This window comes from Schistocerca serialis, chromosome 11, assembly GCF_023864345.2.
Source record: "Schistocerca serialis cubense isolate TAMUIC-IGC-003099 chromosome 11, iqSchSeri2.2, whole genome shotgun sequence".
Taxonomy (NCBI): Eukaryota; Metazoa; Arthropoda; class Insecta; order Orthoptera; family Acrididae; genus Schistocerca; species Schistocerca serialis.
In genome coordinates, this window is record NC_064648.1 from 203,933,614 (window position 1) to 203,952,614 (window position 19,001).

The 19,001-nt window shown below is 45.3% G+C and overlaps 1 protein-coding gene across 1 annotated transcript in view; it reads left to right on the forward strand.

Moving 5' to 3' along the window:
* LOC126427225 (probable cationic amino acid transporter) overlaps positions 1–19,001 on the forward strand; it is a 546,247-nt gene that overhangs the window by 382,087 nt on the left and 145,159 nt on the right. Inside the window, exon 7 of the mRNA XM_050089463.1 lies at positions 11,863–12,046. Coding sequence (XP_049945420.1) covers positions 11,863–12,046 — 184 coding nt within the window. The remainder of the gene's footprint in view (positions 1–11,862; positions 12,047–19,001) is intronic.

Below are 19,001 nucleotides of genomic sequence, written 5' to 3' on the forward strand. Positions count from 1 at the left end.
TCAGAACAACAGTAATGTTGCAGGTGCTCTTCGAGAATGTCGCCGGCTGAAAGGATTACGGAAGGGTCGTCTTTCTCCACCTGCAGTGCGGAGCGTGATGAACAAGTCGGAATCAACTGGATAACTGGGTGTCGCTCCGGGAGGAGACCAACGGCCGGTTGTACCACAGCTGGTTGATGAAATCGCCGTTGCTATGGCAATCAGGCAGTGCGCGTGCTGTGTCACGACAGTTGAACATCCCGTCGTCCACTGTACGAAAGGAGCTTCGAACCATTCTAAAATGGTATCTGTACAAGACCCATATCGTACAGCACCTTCTACTGGAGGACACACAGTGATGTATTGACTTCTTTCTCCACTTTCTTGCAAGGACTGAAGTCGATTAGGGCTAGCCCTGGACCATCCTATGGACAGACGAAGCTCATTTTCTTTTGACAGCTCTGGTGAATACATATAATAACTGTGGAAATCACACCGTCACCGTGCATGAAGTTCCTCTGCATGCTGAACGCGTCACCGTATGGTGGGCCTTTACGACTGCATTCATCATTGGTCCATTATTTTTTGAACATGTTGGCGCAGGTGGACCAAAGACGTTCAGTGTGACTGGCCAGCGTTACTGTGATATGCTTCGCCAGCACGTCATACCCGCCCTACAGGAAAGAGACGCTTCAACAGTTTTCATGCAACATGGTGCACGAAATATCAGCCGATCGTTTCTAAATGCTTGGCCCGCACGATCACCTGATCTCACTGCCTGCAATATCTGGTTGTGGGGCTACCTGAAGCACGGGGTTTGCTAGGGCAACACTCACACATGTTCTGATCTGAAGCGCAGCATATCAAGAGAGGTAGCCATTATACCTGTGTTGCTTCGTTCTGCTGAGCAGAATGCAGTCCTGCGCTTCTTGACACTCATGGGCGCCAATTGAGCCTCTATTGTAGCAGTAGGGGTACCAGTGTATAATGGTATGATGTACCGTACCAGCACAACAGAAGGATTGCAACTGAAACGATTCTGCAGTATATCTGTTCCCCATGTACTTGACATTAAAGCTACCAAGTTTGGTTCTCGTGTGGTAATTACACTATTGGCCATTAAAATTGCTACACCACGAAGATGACGTGCTACAGACGCGAAATTTAACCGACAGGAAGAAGATGCTGTGATATGCAAATGATTAGCTTTTCAGAGGATTCATACAAGGTTGGCGCCTGTGGCGACACCTACAACGTGCTGACATGAGGAAAGGTTCCAACCGACTTCTCATATACAAACTGCAGTTGACCGGCGTTGCCTGGTGAAACGTTGTTGTGATGCCTCGTGTAAGGAGGAGAAATGCGTACCATCACGTTTCCTACTTTGATAAAGGTCGGATTGTAGCCTATCGCGATTGCGGTTTATCGTATCGCAACATTGCTGCTCGCATTGGTCGAGATCCCATGACTGTTGGCAGAATATGGAATCGGTGGGTTCAGGGGGCCAATACGGAACGCCGTGCTGGATCCCGACGGCCTCGTATCACTAGCAGTCGAGATGACAGGCATCTTATCTGCACGGCTGTAACGGATCGTGCAGTCACGTCTCGATCCATGAGTCAACAGATGGGGACGTTTGCAAGACAACAACCATTTGCACGAACAGTTCGACGACGTTTGCAGCAGCACGGACTGTCGGCTCGGAGACCGTGACTGCTGTTGCCCTTGACGCTGCATCACAGACAGGAGCGCCTGCGATGGTGTACTCGACGACGAACCTGGGTGCAAGAATGGCAAAACGTGTTTTCTTCGGATGAAGCCAGTTTCTGTTTACAGCGTCGTGATGGTCGCGTCCGTGTTTGGCGACATCGCGGTTAAGGACCATTGCAAGCGTGTATTCGTCATCGCCATACTGGCGTATCACTCGGCGTGATGGCATGGGGTACCATTGGTTACACGTCTTGGTCACCTCTTGTTCGCATTGACGGCACTTTGAACAGTGGACGTTACATTTCAGATGTGTTACGAACCGTGGCTCTACCCTTGGGCATTCGATCCCTGCGAAATTCTACATTTCAGCAGGATAATGCACGACCGCATGTTGCACGTCCTGTACGGGCCTTTCTGGATACAGAAAATGTTCGACTGCTGCCCTGGCCAGCACATTCTCCACATCTCTCACCAATTGAAGACGTCTGGTCAATGGTGGCCGAGCAACTGGCTCATCACAATACGCCAGTCACTACTCTTGGTGAACTGTGGTACCGTGTTGAAGCTGCATGGGCAGCTGTACCTGTACACGCCATCCGAGCTCTGTTTGACTCAATGCGCAGGCGTATCGAGGCCGTTATTACGGCCAGAGGTGGTTGTGCTGGGTACTGATTTCTCAGGATCTATGCACCCAAATTGCGTGAAAATGTAATCACATGTCAGTTGTAGTATAATAATTTCTTCTTGGTGTAGCAATTTTAATGGCCAGTAGTGTAGTTTCCGTGTTATAACGTCTTAAACAGGGAAAGTTTAATTATAACAGCCCAGTACCTCTTTATCAGTCCTGTAAAACCCAGACAATAAATAGAGAAGAAAATCAGCTCAACTTCGTACCTGTGAGACGTCTATATAGGAGACAACAACAATATGATTCACCAAATCTAGAACACTGAAATACTTACTTACTACTGGAAAGAGAAGCAGAGTAATAGAATTACTAACTGGCTGAACATGTTGCTTAATACCAAGGTTATCATACATACCTTCGAGGTCTTCATCCATCTCACCACCATGTTGTATGTATCACTACACCTTTTAAATTTCCCAGTCCAGCCGTGTTCTCCCTTATCATTTACTCCAACTTAGTTACCATGTCTGCCTACCCTCCCGCACCCATATCAATTACCATGTGAGAAATTTCACAAACTTCCACAAACATTTGGAAAGCCTTTATCAGGGATTCCCAACCTCCCCACCATCTCCTCCCATCCTCTGGAGCCCTGGCCTGCTGTCTCACCCTCTTGCTTATTCATACCCTCCAAGTCCTTCTGCACGCTAGTTTCACCAGCCTTCTCCACTGCCACAATTACATCATTCCATTTAAGATGGAGGATCCAACCCACCCATTTTCCAAATAACTGCAATACTACTCACTTCCTACCACCTGTATCCAGTTTCTTACCTTTCCCAATACCCATTCCTCACATTTTGTCATAGCACTTCCTCCGCATTTCATCTTTGGGTGCCGGTCACTGTGCCGAGCGGTTCTAGGTGCTTCAGTTTGGAATCGTGCTGCTGCTACGGTCGCAGGTTCGAATCCTGCCTCGGGCATGGGTGTGTGTGTGATGTCCTTAGGTTAGTTAGGTTTAAGTAGTTGTAAGTTCTAGGGGACTGATGACCTCAGATGTTAAGTCCCATAGTGCTTAGAGCCATTTGACCCATTTGAACCATCTTTGGGTGACCACTAATCTGACTGGTTTCATGTGGGCTGCGACAACTTCCTCTTCCATGCCAACCTCTTCATCTCAGACATGCACATGCACCCAATGTCCTCAGTGATTTGCTGGATCTGTTCCAATCTGTATCATCACCTACAGTTTTTTCCCTCTCAATCTTCCTCTAGTATCTACATCTACATCTACATCTACATTTATACTCCGCAAGCCACCCAACGGTGTGTGGCGGAGGAGACTTTACGTGCCACTGCCATTACCTCCCTTTTCTGTTCCAGTCGCGTATGGTTCGCGGGAAGAACGGCTGTCTGAAAGCCTCCGTGCGCGCTCGAATCTCTCTAATTTTACATTCGTGATCTCCTCGGGAGGTATAAGTAGGGGGAAGTAATATATTCGACACCTCATCCAGAAACGCACCCTCTCGAAACCTGGCGAGCAAGCTACACCGCGATGCAGAGCGCCTCTCTTGTAGAGTCTGCCACTCGAGTTTGCTAAACATCTCCGTAACGCTATCACGCTTACCAAATAACCCTGTGACGAAACGCGCCGCTCTTCTTTGGATCTTCTCTATCTCCTCTGTCAACCCGATCTGGTACGGATCTCACACTGATGAGCAATACTCGAGTATAGGTCGAACGAGTGTTTTGTAAGCCACCTCCTTTGTTGATGGACTACATTTTCTAAGGACTCTCCCAATGAATCTCAACCTGGCACCCGCCTTACCAACAATTAATTTTATATGATCATTCCACTTCAATTCGTTCCGCACGCATACTCCCAGATATTTTACAGAAGTAACTGCTACCAGTGTTTGTTCCGCTATCATACATTCATACAATAAAGGATCCTTCTTTCTATGTATTCGCAATACATTACATTTGTCTATGTTAAGGGTCAGTTGCCACTCCCTGCACCAAGTGCCTATCCGCTGCAGAGCTTCCTGCATTTCGCTACAATTTTCTAATGCTGCAACTCCTCTGTATACTACAGCATCATCCGCGAAAAGCAGCACGGAACTTCCGACACCATCTACTAGGTCATTTATATATATTGTGAAAAGCTGTGGTCCCATAACACTCCCCTGTGGTACGCCAGAAGTTACTTTAACGTCTGTAGACGTCTCTCCATTGAGAAGAACATGCTGTGTTCTGTTTGCTAAAAACTCTTCAATCCAGCCACACAGCTGGTCTGATATTCCGTAGGCTCTTACTTTGTTTATCAGGCGACAGGGACGAACTGTATCGAACGCCTTCCGGAAGTCAAGGAAAATAGCATCTACCTGGGAGCCTGTATCTAATATTTTCTGGGTGTCATGAGCAAATAAAGCGAGTTGGGTCTCACACGATCGCTGTTTCCGGAATCCACTGTATCATGTAAGTTATTCCCTTATGTCTTTAACACACGACCTATCATTCTGTCCCTTCTTCTTTTCAGGGTTTTCCACATATTTGCACCCTTGGCAATTATCCAGAGAACCTCCTCTTGCTTATCTTATCAGTCAGCCTAATTTTCAGCATCCTTCTATAGCACCACATGTCAAATGCTTCGATCCTCTTCTGTTCTGGTTGCCCCAGAGTCTATGTTTCACTAATGTAGAATGTTGTGCTGCAGACATACATTCTCAGAAATGTCTTCCTCAAATTAACGCCAATGTTTGGTACTGGTAGACTTCTGTTGGCAGGAATTCTATCTTTTCGTGTAATAAACTGCTTTTCATGTCCTCGTTGCTTCGTCCGCCTTGCGTTATTTTGCTTCCTGGTGAACGAAATTCTACTCAGTCAGCCCGCTCTTGATGCTGATATCATCACTGATGTGCTTTCTGCTACGTTTCATGACTTTTGTGTTTCTTTGTATTATTCTCAGTTTATACTCTAGGAGTATGGTGTTGTTAATTTCGAGCAGTATGTCTTGTAATTCTTCCACACTTCCGCTGATGGTAGGAATCACCGATCCTATAGTTGACATTTTTTCGTCCTGAATATAATCCCACTCCTGAAGCTATGTTTTATTTCCATCATTGCTTCTTCGATGTACAGATTCAACGGTAGTTGAGAAAGGCTGATTCATCGTTTTACACCCTTTTTAATGCGATGACTTTATCCGTGGTCATTATTTCTTATTTTTCTGTCTTTGTTCATATTCCAAGAAAAAAAGTTTTTAATTGTAGTGGCATGAGTAGGACTAGAAACTAATGTCTTCATTAATGTTGATTGTAATCATATCTGAGGTTCACCTGTCAAATGAATGATTCCACATCATTCGATAAAAGACTTTTTGAAATGATTTATGGCACATGCAGCTAACAAACAAACTGCATCTTTCCGTACAGCTTACACGTATTTTTGTGAGTGTCCCCCATGCACCCAATTCCCTCTCTAGCAAACGTTACTGAGCACATAAAGCACTATCACATTTACGGTTTCAAATCAATACATATCCTTATCTCATCGAACTCCAAATAATTATTCTTATTCTTGTCAACATATAAAGGGTGTCATATGAAAATGGTACAGATGGTAAAAAGTAAGTAAACTGTTTATTATATCGAAAGTAACAGCCAAATTGTTGAAAATAACTTAAAAGTTACTCGATTACCTTAGAAATAATAAAGAGTTCAGTTACATTTTTTCCATCTGTCTCGTTTTAAATCCACTGCTTCTTAAAGGGTGTTACACGATTCGTGTTACATACTTCTAGAGACTGTAGAGGGGGCTTGGTGTATCAAGTTTTACATAGAAAGCCATGTCCGGAAACGTCACCCAACTATGCTACAGAGCGTGAAAGTTATAGGCGACGGCCAGTGTAAATGTATGTAGACACAAATGATTTCGTGATGATGGTACAACCATTCTAGGCAGATGGAGAAGGATAAATGTATCAGTTTGAGGTAAGGGTCCCTGTATCGGAAACGAACGAGTCGGAACTTACAAGCGAAAACCGTTCCGATACGTCTGAAGGTGGAATACGTGTGTTGGCACTGTTATTGCTAAAATTGTAGGGTAGGCAAGTTTGAGAGGGGGTGGTACCGACCACAACAATAATAACTGTCGAGTAAACACGGGATCTAACATGCCTACATTAAGAAAAAAATGGTTCAAATGGCTCTGAGCACTATGGGACTCAACTGCTGTGGTCATCAGTCCCCTAGAACTTGGAACTACTTAAACCTAACCAACCTAAGGACATCACACACATCCATGCCCGAGGCAGGATTCGAACCTGCGACCGTAACAGCCTACATTAAGAGCTGTGGCCACTTGTTCAATAGGGGAGATGGGTTTCACAGTAGCGAAGATGACCAAGTGGTCGTATCTCCTCAGGTATGCATTTTAGAGCCCATATTTTGTTCTTTTTGTCCGTATTATCATCATCTCTGAAGGTTGCCTAGCCACAACTTTAGCAACAATAGTATATGTATTCCACTGTCAGAGGTATCAAAACGGTTTTCGTATATAACTCTCGAGACCTTCGTTTGCGTTACAGGGAGCCTGACCTCAAATTGATACATTTGTCCTTCTCCATCAGCATGAAAAGTTTGTAACATCATCATGGAATCACCCTATCCAGGGTGTTACAAAAAGGTACGGCCAAACCTTCAGGAAACATTCCTCACATACAAAGAAAGAAAATATGTTATGTGGACATGTGTCCGGAAACGCTTACTTTCCATGTTACAGCCCATTTTATTACTTCTCTTCAAATCACATTAATCATGCAATGGAAACACACAGGAACAGAACGTACCAGCGTGACTTCAAACACTTCGTTACAGGAAATGTTCAAAATGTCCTCCGTTAGGGAGAATACGTGCATCCACCATCCGTCGCACGGAATCCCTGATGCGCTGATGCAGCCCTGGAGAATGCCATATTGTATCACAGCCGTCCACAATACGAGCACGAAGATTCTCTACATTTGATACCGCGGTTGCGTAGACGAGAGCTTTCAAATGCCCCCATAAATGAAAGTCAAGAGGGTTGAGGTCAGGAGAACGTGGAGGCCGCCGAATCTGTTGTTGAGAAGCGTACGAACACTTCGACTGAAATGTGCAGGAGCTCCATCGTGCGTGAACCACATGTTGTGTCGTACTTGTAAAGGCACACATTCTAGCAGCACAGGTAGAGTATCCCGTATGAAATCATGATAACGTGCTCCATTGAGCGTAGGTGGAAGAACTTGGGGCCCAATCGAGACATCACCAACAATGCCTGCCCAAACGTTCACAGAAAATCTGTGTTGATGACGTGATTACACAATGGCGTGCGGATTCTCGTCAGTCCACTCATTTTGATTGTGGAAATTTAGAATTTGATCACGTCGGAATTAAGCCTCATCCGTAAAGAAAACATTTGCACTGAAATGAGGATTGACACGTTGTCGCATGAACCATTCGCAGAAGTGTACCCGTGGAGGCCAATCAGATGCTGATAGTACCTGCACACGCTGTACACGGTACGGAAACAACTGGTTCTCCCGTAGCACTTTCCATACAGTGACGTGGTCAACGTTACCTTGTACAGCAGCAACTTCTCTGACGCTGACATTAGGGTTATCGTCAACTGCACGAAGAATTGCCTCGTCCATTGCAGGTGTCCTCGTCGTTCTAGGTCTTCCCCAGTCGCGAGTCATACGCTGGAATGTTCCGTGCTCCCTAAGACGCCGATCAATTGGTTCGGACGTCTTCCTCTCGGGACACTTCCGTTCTGGAAATCTGTCTCGATACAAACGTACCGCGCCACGGCTATTGCCCCGTGCTGATCCATACATCAAATTATCTGCCAACTCCGCATTTGTAAACATTGCACTGACTGCAAAACCACGTTCGTGATGAACACTAACCTGTTGATGCTACGTACTGATGTGCTCGATGCTAGTACTGTAGAGCAATGAGTCGCATGTCAACACAAGCACCGAAGTCAACATTACCTTCCTTCAATTGGGCCAACTGGCGGTGAATCGAGGAAGTACAGTACATACTGATGAAACTAAAATGAGCTCTGACATGGAAATTAATCGTTTCCGGACACATGTCCAGATAACATGTTTTCTTTATTTGTGTGTGAGGAATGTTTCCTTAAAGTTTGGCTCAAATGGCTCTGAGCACTATGGGACTCAACTGCTGAGGTCATCAGTCCCCTAGAACTTAGAAGTAATTAAACCTAACTTACCTAAGGACATCACACACACTCATGCCCGAGGCAGGATTCGAACCTGCGACCGTAGCAGCAGCGCGGCTCCGGACTGGAGCGCCTAGAACCGCACGGCCACCGCGGCCGGCTGAAAGTTTGGCCGTACCTTTCTGTAACACCCTGTATACATAAATTTACAGGCAACGGCGCCTATAACATTGATGCTCTGTAGCGCTTGGTGACTTTTCGGGACATGGCTTCCTGTGTTAAACTTGATCTACTAAGTCCCCTCTACAAGCTCCAGAAGTGTTTAACATGAATTGTGAAACAGACGGTATGATCAAAATACAGGGTGTATCAAACAGAATCATCCGATTTGGCACGTCTACATTTCAGAAACTATGACATATACAATGAATTTTGTTTTTTGATGAACAGGAAACTCAAAAAGCTTTTTCTCATACCTTTTCATAGGTGTTCAATATGCCCCCCTTTAGATGCACGGGATACGTCAGTGCGGTATTCAAATTGTTCCCACACTGCAGAAAGCATGTCTTGAGTTATAGCTTCCACAGCTGCTGTTATGCGACGTCTCAGTTCATTCATTGTTGTTGGTAACAAAGGCACGTGAACAGTCTTTTATAAACCGCCACAAGAAGTAATTACATACAGTCAGGTCCGGTGACCTTGGAGGCCAGTAATGTAAGGCTGAATCATTTGGTCCAGTGCGACCGATTCATAGTGCAGTAATCCTTGGATTTAAAAATTCCTCCACATCCAGATGCCAGTGCGGCGGTGCTCCGTCCTGTCGGTAAATGAAGTCGTTCGAATCCGTCTCCAACTGTGGGGAAAGAAAGTTCTGAAGCACATCGAAATATGTGCTTTCTGTAACAGTGTTCTCGGCAAAGAAAAACGGACGGTACGCATTTTCCCATGAAACTGTACAAGACATTAAATTTTGGAGAGTCCCTCTCATGTTGCTCCATACCCCATATTCTCATATTACTACGCGTCACCTTTCCATTTAAATAGAATGTTGCCTCTTCACTGAACACTAAGCGTGGAAGAAAACTGTCATCCTCCAAGTTGCCAAGAACGGACTTACAGAACTGCAGACGCTGTTGTTTGTCATCTTCACGAAGATCTTTGCAGTAGCTGAATTGTGTACGATTTCGTGTGTAAACGTCGACGCAACACACGCCAGACGGACTTCGGGCGCACCTTGAGCTGTCGAGCTGCACGGCGAACGGATTTCTGCGGACTCCTCGTGAAACTGTGGTGGATGCGTTCTACGTATGTGTCAGATACTCGGGGACGGCCCGGCGATCTGCCTTTAAACAACCTGTTTCTGGGAACTGTTCCATGCCATCGTCTAATGCTCTGTGCTGTAGGAGGATCTACACCGTACCTAATACGAAAGTCACGCTGAACAGTAGAACACAAAGCGCTTTCTGTTCTCCCGACACCATTTTTAGTAGAACTGAAGTCCGCATACACTGCTGCTACCTACCGGAGTAACTCTAGAGTTCGCTGTTTCCGACAGTGAGTTGTTCAAGCACACATCTAAAATAACATAATTGCAGAATGTCGTGCCACAGAACGTGACACTACACAAAACTGGCGCTAATGGCTTAGGCACATAGGGAACACACACGACACAGATCTGTAAGCCCACGGTATTGATGATAAGTTGAGAAAACCGTCCCGAAACACGTGTGCTACAAAACGCCCCTGTTCCCTGCGCATGTACCCCGACATCAGTATGGGATATGATCACCGTGCACACGTACACAGGCCGCACAACGGGTTGGCATACTCTGGATCAGGTGGTCGAGCAGCTGCTGGGGTACAGCCTCCCATTCTTGCACCAGTGCCTGTCGGAGCTCCTGAAGTGTCGTAGGGGTTTGAAGACGTGCAGCGATACGTCGACCGAGAGCATCCCAGACGTGCTCGATGGGGTTTAGGTCTGGAGAACAGGCAGGCCACTCCATTCGCCTGATGTCTTCTGTTTCAAGGTACTCCTCCACGATGGCACTCGGTAGGGCCATGCGTTGTCATCCATCAGGAGCAAGGTGGGACTCACTGCACCCCTGAAAAGGCGGACATACTGGTGCAAAATGACGTCCCGATACACCTGACCTCTTACAGTTCCTCTGTCAAAGACATGCAGCGGTGTACCTGCACCAATCATAATCCGACTCCACACCATCAAACCACGACCTCCATGCACGTCCCTTTCAAGGACATTAAGAGGTTGGTATCTGGTTTCTGGTTCACTCTAGATGAAAACCCGGCGAGAATCACTGTTCAGACTATACCTGGACTCTTCTGTGAACATAACCTGGGACCACTGTTCCAATGACCATGTACTGTGTTCTTGACACCAGGCTTTACGGGCTCTCCTGTGACCAGGGGTCAATGGAATGCATCTTGCAGGTCTCCAGGCGAATAAAGCGTGTCTGTTCAGTCGTCTGTAGACTGTGTGTCTGGACACAACTGTTCCAGTGGCTGCGGTAAGGTCCCGAGCGAGGCTACCTGCAGTACTCCGTGGCCGTCTGCGGGCCCTGATGGTGAGATATCGGTCTTCTTGTGGTGCTGTACACTGCGGACGTCCAGTACTGTAGCGCCTGGACACGTTTCCTGTCTGCTGGAATCGTTGCCATAATGTCGAGATCACACTTTGTGGCACACGGAGGTGCTACGACCCGCTGCGTTTGACCAGCCTCCAGTCGCCCTAGTATTCTACGCCTCATAACGTCATCAATATGTGTTATTTGGGCCATTTTCAACACACAGTCACCATTAGCACGTCTGAAAACGTCTGCACACTTACTCGCTACACCGTACTCTGACAGCACCAACACACCTCTGCGTATGTGGACTGCTGCCAGCGCCACCGTGCGATGACCGCAGGTCAAATGCACCGCACGGTCATACCCCGAGGTGATTTAAACCTGCAAATCGCCCACCAGAGCGTTGTTTCACCATGTATCAATCAGCATTATCCTTAATTTATGAGCATGACTGTGGTTACGATTTTTAAAATCGGATCACTCTGTTTGATGCACCCTGTATTTTATTCAAATGCTGAAGAGTGCCAACATTGCAGCTATACTGAGAATTCAATCCACAAGAATAAGCAACTCTAGTTTTTTTTTTTTTTTGTTTTGTTAAGAGTTCCTTTTCCACCGCTGGTGTGCGCATTGCGCAGACGGCCCCTGTTTCCCTGTGTTGTGTACCGGCGCGAGCGGCCCAGTCTTGCAGCCCCCTTGGAGCGCATCCTGAGCGCGGCCTGTTTGGTGTGCCCGCAGTGCCGTACAACAAGGTGGACGCCGACTCGGCGCTGGTCGAGATGTTCGGCCAGGTGGGCGCCTACAAGTGCAAGTGCATCGTGGCCGTGGGCGCGCTCGCCGGACTCACCGTCTCCATGTTCGGCTCCATGTTCCCCATGCCGCGCATCGTCTACGCCATGGCCCAGGACGGACTCATCTTCCGGTGCGTATCTCACCGAAACCTGAAACGTTTGTAATGTTGATGCTTTATGTAGTTCTGAAAGCGCTGCTGATATTCAACAATAAAAGCGGTTTAAAAGCTGTGAGCTATCTGGCGAAGTTAACCTTGCATTACTGACGAGGGAACCTCCCCATCGCAGCCCCCTCAGATTTAGTTATAAGTTGGCACAGTGGATAGGCCTTGAAAAACTGAACACAGATCAATCGAGAAAACAGGAAGAAGTTGTGTGGAACGGTGAAAAAATAAGCAAAATATACAAACTGAGTAGTCCATGAGCAAGATAGGCAGCATCAAGGATAATATGAGCTCAGGAGCGCCGTGGTCCCGTGGTTAGCCTGAGCAGCTGCAGAGCCAGAGGTCCTTGCTTCAAATCTTCCATCGCGTGAAAAGTTTAATTTTTTATTTTCAGTTTATGTGACAAACTCTTATGTTTTCATCACTTTTTGGGAGTGGTTATCACATCCACAAGAAAACCTAAATCGGTCAAGATAGAAGAATCTTTTTACCCATTCGCCAAGTGTACAAGTTAGGTGTGTCGACAACATATTCCTGTCATGTGACGCACATGCCGTCACCAGTGTCGTATAGAATATATCAGACGTGTTTTCCTGTGGACGAATCGGTTGACCTATGACCTTGCGATCAAATGTTTTCGGTTCCCATTGGAGAGGCGCGTCCTTTCGTCTACTAATCGCACGGTTTTGCGGTGCGGTCGCAAAACACAGACACTAAACTTATTACAGCGAACAGAGACGTCAATGAACGAACGGACAGATAATAACTACGCAAAAATAAAGAAAGTAAACTTTTCACTCGAGGGAAGACTTGAACCAAGGACCTCTCGTTCCGCAGCTGCTCACGCTAACCACGGGACCAAGGCGCTCCTGAACTCACGTTATCCTTGATGTTTCCTATCTTGCCCATGGACTACTCAGTTTGTATATTTTGCTTATTTTTTTCATAGTTCCACACAATTTCTTCCTGTTTTCTCAATTCATCTGTGTTCACTTTTTCAAGGCCTATCCACTGTGACAACTTATAACTAAATCTGACGGAAGTGCGATGGGGAGGTTCCCTTGTGAGCAACTGTTTCACCAGGTATCCAGTCTAGTTTACTAAATTGCCAACCAGACTAACGTTAATTATAATCTTTAAATAGTCATCTTACGACAACCGGCGATATATATATATATATAAAAATAGAATTTAAATAAAAAGAAATAAATCAGTTTATATTTGGAAATTTATTTTAACATTGATCATTGTTCCGTTAAATTTTCAGCATATTAAACTTGATTCATAACTGGTGCCTTATTTAGGATTGTAAAAACGTGAGTTTGTAATCTTACAGAACACATCAAATATGGAGTCAAGATTGCATATAACACTGCATTCATAAAATAATACACGAAGAACGTTGAAACATATGCAAGAGGAAATTAACCACAACCAACCGATTCAATTTTCACCCAAAGAAGTTACGTCGTGAAATTACCACACACTGGTATACTAAATTCATACTAACTCTCTGTGAAATCTTCCCGAAAAGAATAGCTGAGGGCTGCTTTGATGATTGCACCACATGCTACATTTGGTCAACTTGGTTTACGCAACGAGCATAACTCCACAATAATTTTGATAATTAAAATAAATTACATGGAAACGCAATTTACAAAAGAAAAACCTCGAACTGGTTACTGTCGTCATACTATTAACCTGACGGGTCAAACAGTTGTATAAGCACGTGGTACTGGTCTCACAAAGTACACCCCACGTGGGTTGAACATAAAGAAAAGTTGCTATATTGAAAAATATGGTCAAGACGAGACGTTATAATCTCACGCACATTCGCATTTAAGATTGATGATGGTAGTTAGAGTTACGGATCCTCAACACGTGGTTCCACTTTACTCACAAAGTAGTGACAAAGCAACTACCGGAAGATATTATTTTGAACTTCACACTAAAATTACAGTGTTGCAATTTAAGATAACATTAGATATTTTAGATCTAAACCTGAAATAAAGGTGATTAAATTTTCAGTTAGGCTGAACTTAAGAAATCCATTGTCCTACGGACTTAGTAGAGACGCGCTTAGCCGGACATCTTACCACTTCAGACGCTCGTTGCGGACAGACTGCCGTGGTCCCTTCCTGAGGGTGGCTCACAAAGACAAACGGAAGTGACCAGAGAGGCAGCTTCCTATACCAACATGACAAGGGATGGACAGGACCATACTAAGGATAGAAACCTCTCTGCTTTTAGAAAGCGTAGCTACCTGTTCCGACGTTGGTCCTACTGTTCTCTAGCAGACAGGCTTGTCTGCTACCATCAAGCATGCAACTAGGAATACATTTGCTCATTCATCCTTTCACACAGAAGGGAAGGGGGATGACAGTATCTTATCATATACAGTATATAAAAGAAAGCAGATGTAGGTTCCGTATGAGACTGTGTGACATGAATTACATATAAACTGTGTTTTGAAGTGTAGTAGTGTGACAGATCGTTCTTGTTTATGTGTAAAAGTAACACGTTCCACTACTCAGTCTCCTCCGAGATGGAGTCAGAAACAGCACAGTAAATTCAGAAATGGAATGTATGCCGTAAATGACAACAGATTTAAGAAATTAACATGAAAGGAATCAAACAGAGACCTTTCACGGTGAATGTCATACCTCACCAATATGCATATACAGGGTGGTCCATTGATCGTGACCGAGCCGAATATCTCACGAAATAAGCGTCAAACGAAAGAACTACAAAGAACGAAACTCGTCTAGCTTGAAGGGGAAAACCAGATGGCGCTATGGTTGGACCGCTAGATGGCGATGCCATAGGCCAAACGGATATCAGCTGCGTTTTTTTTAAATAGGAACTCCCATTTTTTATTACATATTCGTGTAGTAGGTAAATAAATATGACTTTTAGTTTGACCACTTTTTTCGCTTTGTGATAGATGGCGTTGTAATAGTCACAGACATATGGCTCACAATTTTAGACCAACAGTTGGTAACAGGTAGGTTTTTTAAATTAAAATACACAACGTAGGCACGTTTGAACATTTTATTTCGGTTGTTCCAATGTGATACATGTACCTTTGTGAACTTATCATTTATGAGAACGCATGCTGTTACAGCGTGATTACCTGTAAATACCACAGTAAATGCTCAAAATTATGTTCGTCAACCTCAATGCATTTCACAATACATCTAACGACATTCCTCTCAACAGCGAGTAGTTCGCCTTCCGTAATGTTCGCACATGCATTGACAATGCGCTGACGCATGTTGTCAGGCGTTGTCGGTGGATCACGATAGCAAATATCCTTCAACTTTCCCCACAGAAGTAAATCCGGGGACGTCAGATTCGGTGAACGTGCGGGCCACGGTATGGTGCTTAGACGACCAATCCACCTGTCATGAAATATGCTATTCAGTACCGCTTCAACCGCACGCTAGCTATGTGCCGGAGATCCATCATGTTGGAAGTACATCGCCATTCTGTCATGCAGTGAAACATCTTGTAGTAACATTGGTAGAACATTACGTAGGAAATCAGCATACGTTGCACCATTTAGATTGCCATCGATAAAATGGGGTCCAATTATCCTTCCTCCCATAATGTCGCACCATACATTAACGCGCCAAGGTCGCTGATGATCCACTTGTCGCAGCCATCGTGGATTTTCCGTTGCCCAATAGTGCATATTACGCGCGTTTACGTTACGCTGTTGGTGAATGACGCTTCGTCGCTAAATAGAACGCGTGCAAAAAATCTGTCATCGTCCCGTAATTTCTCTTGTGCCCAGTGGCAGAACTGTACACGACGTTCAAAGTCGTCGCCATGCAATTCCTGGTGCATAGAAATATGATACGGGTGCAATCGATGTTTATGTAGCATTCTCAACACCAACGTTTTTGAGATTTCCGATTCTCGCGGAATTTGTCTGCTACTGATGTGCGGATTAGCCGCGGCAGGAACTAAAACGCCTACTTGGGAGTCATGATTTGTTGCAGGTCGTGGTTGACGTTTCACATGTGGCTGAACACTTCCTGTTTCCTTAAATAACGTAACTGTCTGGCGAACGGTCCGGACACTTGGATGATGTCGTCCAGGATACCGGGCAGCATACATAGCACACGCCCGTTGTGCATTTTGATTACAATAGCCATACATCAACACGATATCCACCTTTTCCGCAATTGGTAAACGGTCCATTTCAACGCGGGTAATGTATCACGAAGCAAATACCGCCCGCACTGGCGGAGTGTTAAGTGATACCACGTACTTATACGTTTGTGACTAGTACAGGACCATCTATCGCAAAACGAAAAAAGTGGTCCAACTAAAAGATTCGTATTTCTTTACCTACTATACTACTATGTAATAAAAAATGGAGGTTCCTAGTTTTAAACAAAACGCAGTTGATATCCGTTTGACTCATGGCAGCGCCATCTGGCGGGCCAACCATAGCGTCATTGGTTTCCCCTTTCAAGCTAGACGAGTTTCGTTCTCTGTAGTTTTTTCGGTTGCCGCTTATTTCGTGAGATATTTGGCCCGGTCACTATCAATGGACCACCCCGTATACATATGGCGGTAATATTCCGTACAAAAGGTATAAAAGGACACCAAACTGGTGGAGGTGTCATTTCTACTCAGGGGATTCATATGTACAGGTCTCCGACGTGGTTGTGGCCACACGACATAAATTAACAGACTCTGACCGCTAAATGGTAGTTGGAGCTAGACGGATGGGACATTCCATTTCGGACATCATTTAGGAGTTAAATATTCCGCGAGCCACATTGTCTATAGTGTGATGAGAGTACCACATTCCAGGCATAACCTCTCACCACGGACGACGCAGTGGCCGACGGCCTTCACTTAACGACCGAGGACAACAGCATTTGCATAGAGCTGTCAGTGCTAACAGACAGGCAACACTGCGTGAAATAACTCATAAACGCCGGCCGGTGTGGCCGAGCGGTTCTAGGCGCTACAGTCTGGAACCGCGCGACCGCTACGATCGCAGGTTCGAATCCTGCCTCGGGCATGGATGTGTGTGATGTCGTTAGGATAGTTAGGTTTAAGTAGTTCTAAGTTCTAGGGGACTGTCGACCTCAGATGTTAAGTCCCACAGTGCTCAGAGCTATTTCAATCATTTTTGAACCAATGTCAGACGTATGACGAACATATCAGTTTGGACAGTGCGGCGGAATTTGGAAAAATTGGAAATTTGTAGTAAGTTCCTGTGGCGGCAAACTGCTGAGGTCGTCAGTCCCTAGGCTTACACACTACTTAATTGAAGTTACATTAACTCACAAACACCCATGCCCGGGGAAGGACTCGAACCTCCGACGGGAAGAGCCGCGTGAAGCATGGCGAGGTGCCCTAGACCGGACGGCTACCACGTGCAGCGAAATTTGGCGTTAGTGAGCTATGGCAGCAGACGACCGACGCGAGTGCCCTTACTGACAGCACGACATCGCCTGCACCACCTTGCCTTGAGCAGTGACCATCCTGGTTGGACCCTTTTTTTTTTTTTTTTGGTCATCAGTCTAATGACTGGTTTGATGCGGCCCGCCACGAATTCCTTTCCTGTGCTAACCTCTTCATCTCAGGGTAGCACTTGCAACCCACGTCCTCAATTATTTGCTTGACGTATTCCAATCTCTGTCTTCCTCTACAGTTTTTGCCCTCTACAGCTCCCTCTAGTACCATGGAAGTCATTCCCTCATGTCTTAGCAGATGTCCTATCATCCTGTCCCTTCTCCTTATCAGTGTTTTCCACATATTCCTTTCCTCTCCGATTCTGCGTAGAACCTCCTCATTCGTTACCTTATCAGTCCACCTAATTTTCAACATTCGTCTATAGCACCACATCTCAAATGCTTCGATTCTCTTCTGTTCCGGTTTTCCCACAGTCCATGTTTCACTACCATACAATGCTGTACTCCAGACGTACATCCTCAGAAATTTCTTCCTCAAATTAAGGCCGGTATTTGATGTTAGTAGACTTCTCTTGGCCAGAAATGTCTTTTTTGCCATAGCGGGTCTGCTTTTGATGTCCTCCTTGCTCCGTCCGTCATTGGTTATTTTACTGCCTAGGTAGCAGAATTCCTTAACTTCATTGACTTCGTGACCATCAATGCTGATGTTAAGTTTCTCGCTGTTCTCATTTCTACTACTTCTCATTACCTTCGTCTTTCTCCGATTTATTCTCAAACCATACTGTATAATCATTAGACTGTTCATTCCCTTCAGTAGATCATTTAATTCCTTTTCACTTTCACTCAGGATAGCAATGTCATCAGCGAATCGTATCATTGATATCCTTTCACCTTGTATTTTAATTCCACTCCTGAACCTTTCTTTTATTTTCATCATTGACCCTAGGCGACTGGAAAACCGCGGCCTGGTCAGATGAGCTCTGATTGTAGTTGGTAAGAGCTGATGATACGGTTCCACTGTGGCACAGACGCCACAGAACCATGGACCCAGATTGTCAACAAGGCACTGTGCAAGGTGGTAGTGGCTCCATAATGGTGTGGGCTGTGTGTACATGCAATAGACTCGGTCCTATGGGCCAACTGAACCGATCATTGACTGGAAATGCTTATATTGGACTATCTGGAGACCATTTGCAGTCATTCATGGACTTCATGTTCCCAAACAACGATGAAATGTTTATTGATGGCAGTGCACCATGGTACAGGCCAACTACTGTTCGCGATTAATTTGAATAATATTCTGGACGTTTCATACAAATGGTTTGATCACCCACATTGCCCGAATAGGAATGCCACTGAACATTTATGGGACGTAATAGAGAGGCAATACTGACCTTGCGACTTATCTTAGAAGAAAGATTAAGGAAAGGCAAACCTACGTTTCTAGCATTTGTAGACTTAGAGGAAGCTTTTGACAATGTTGA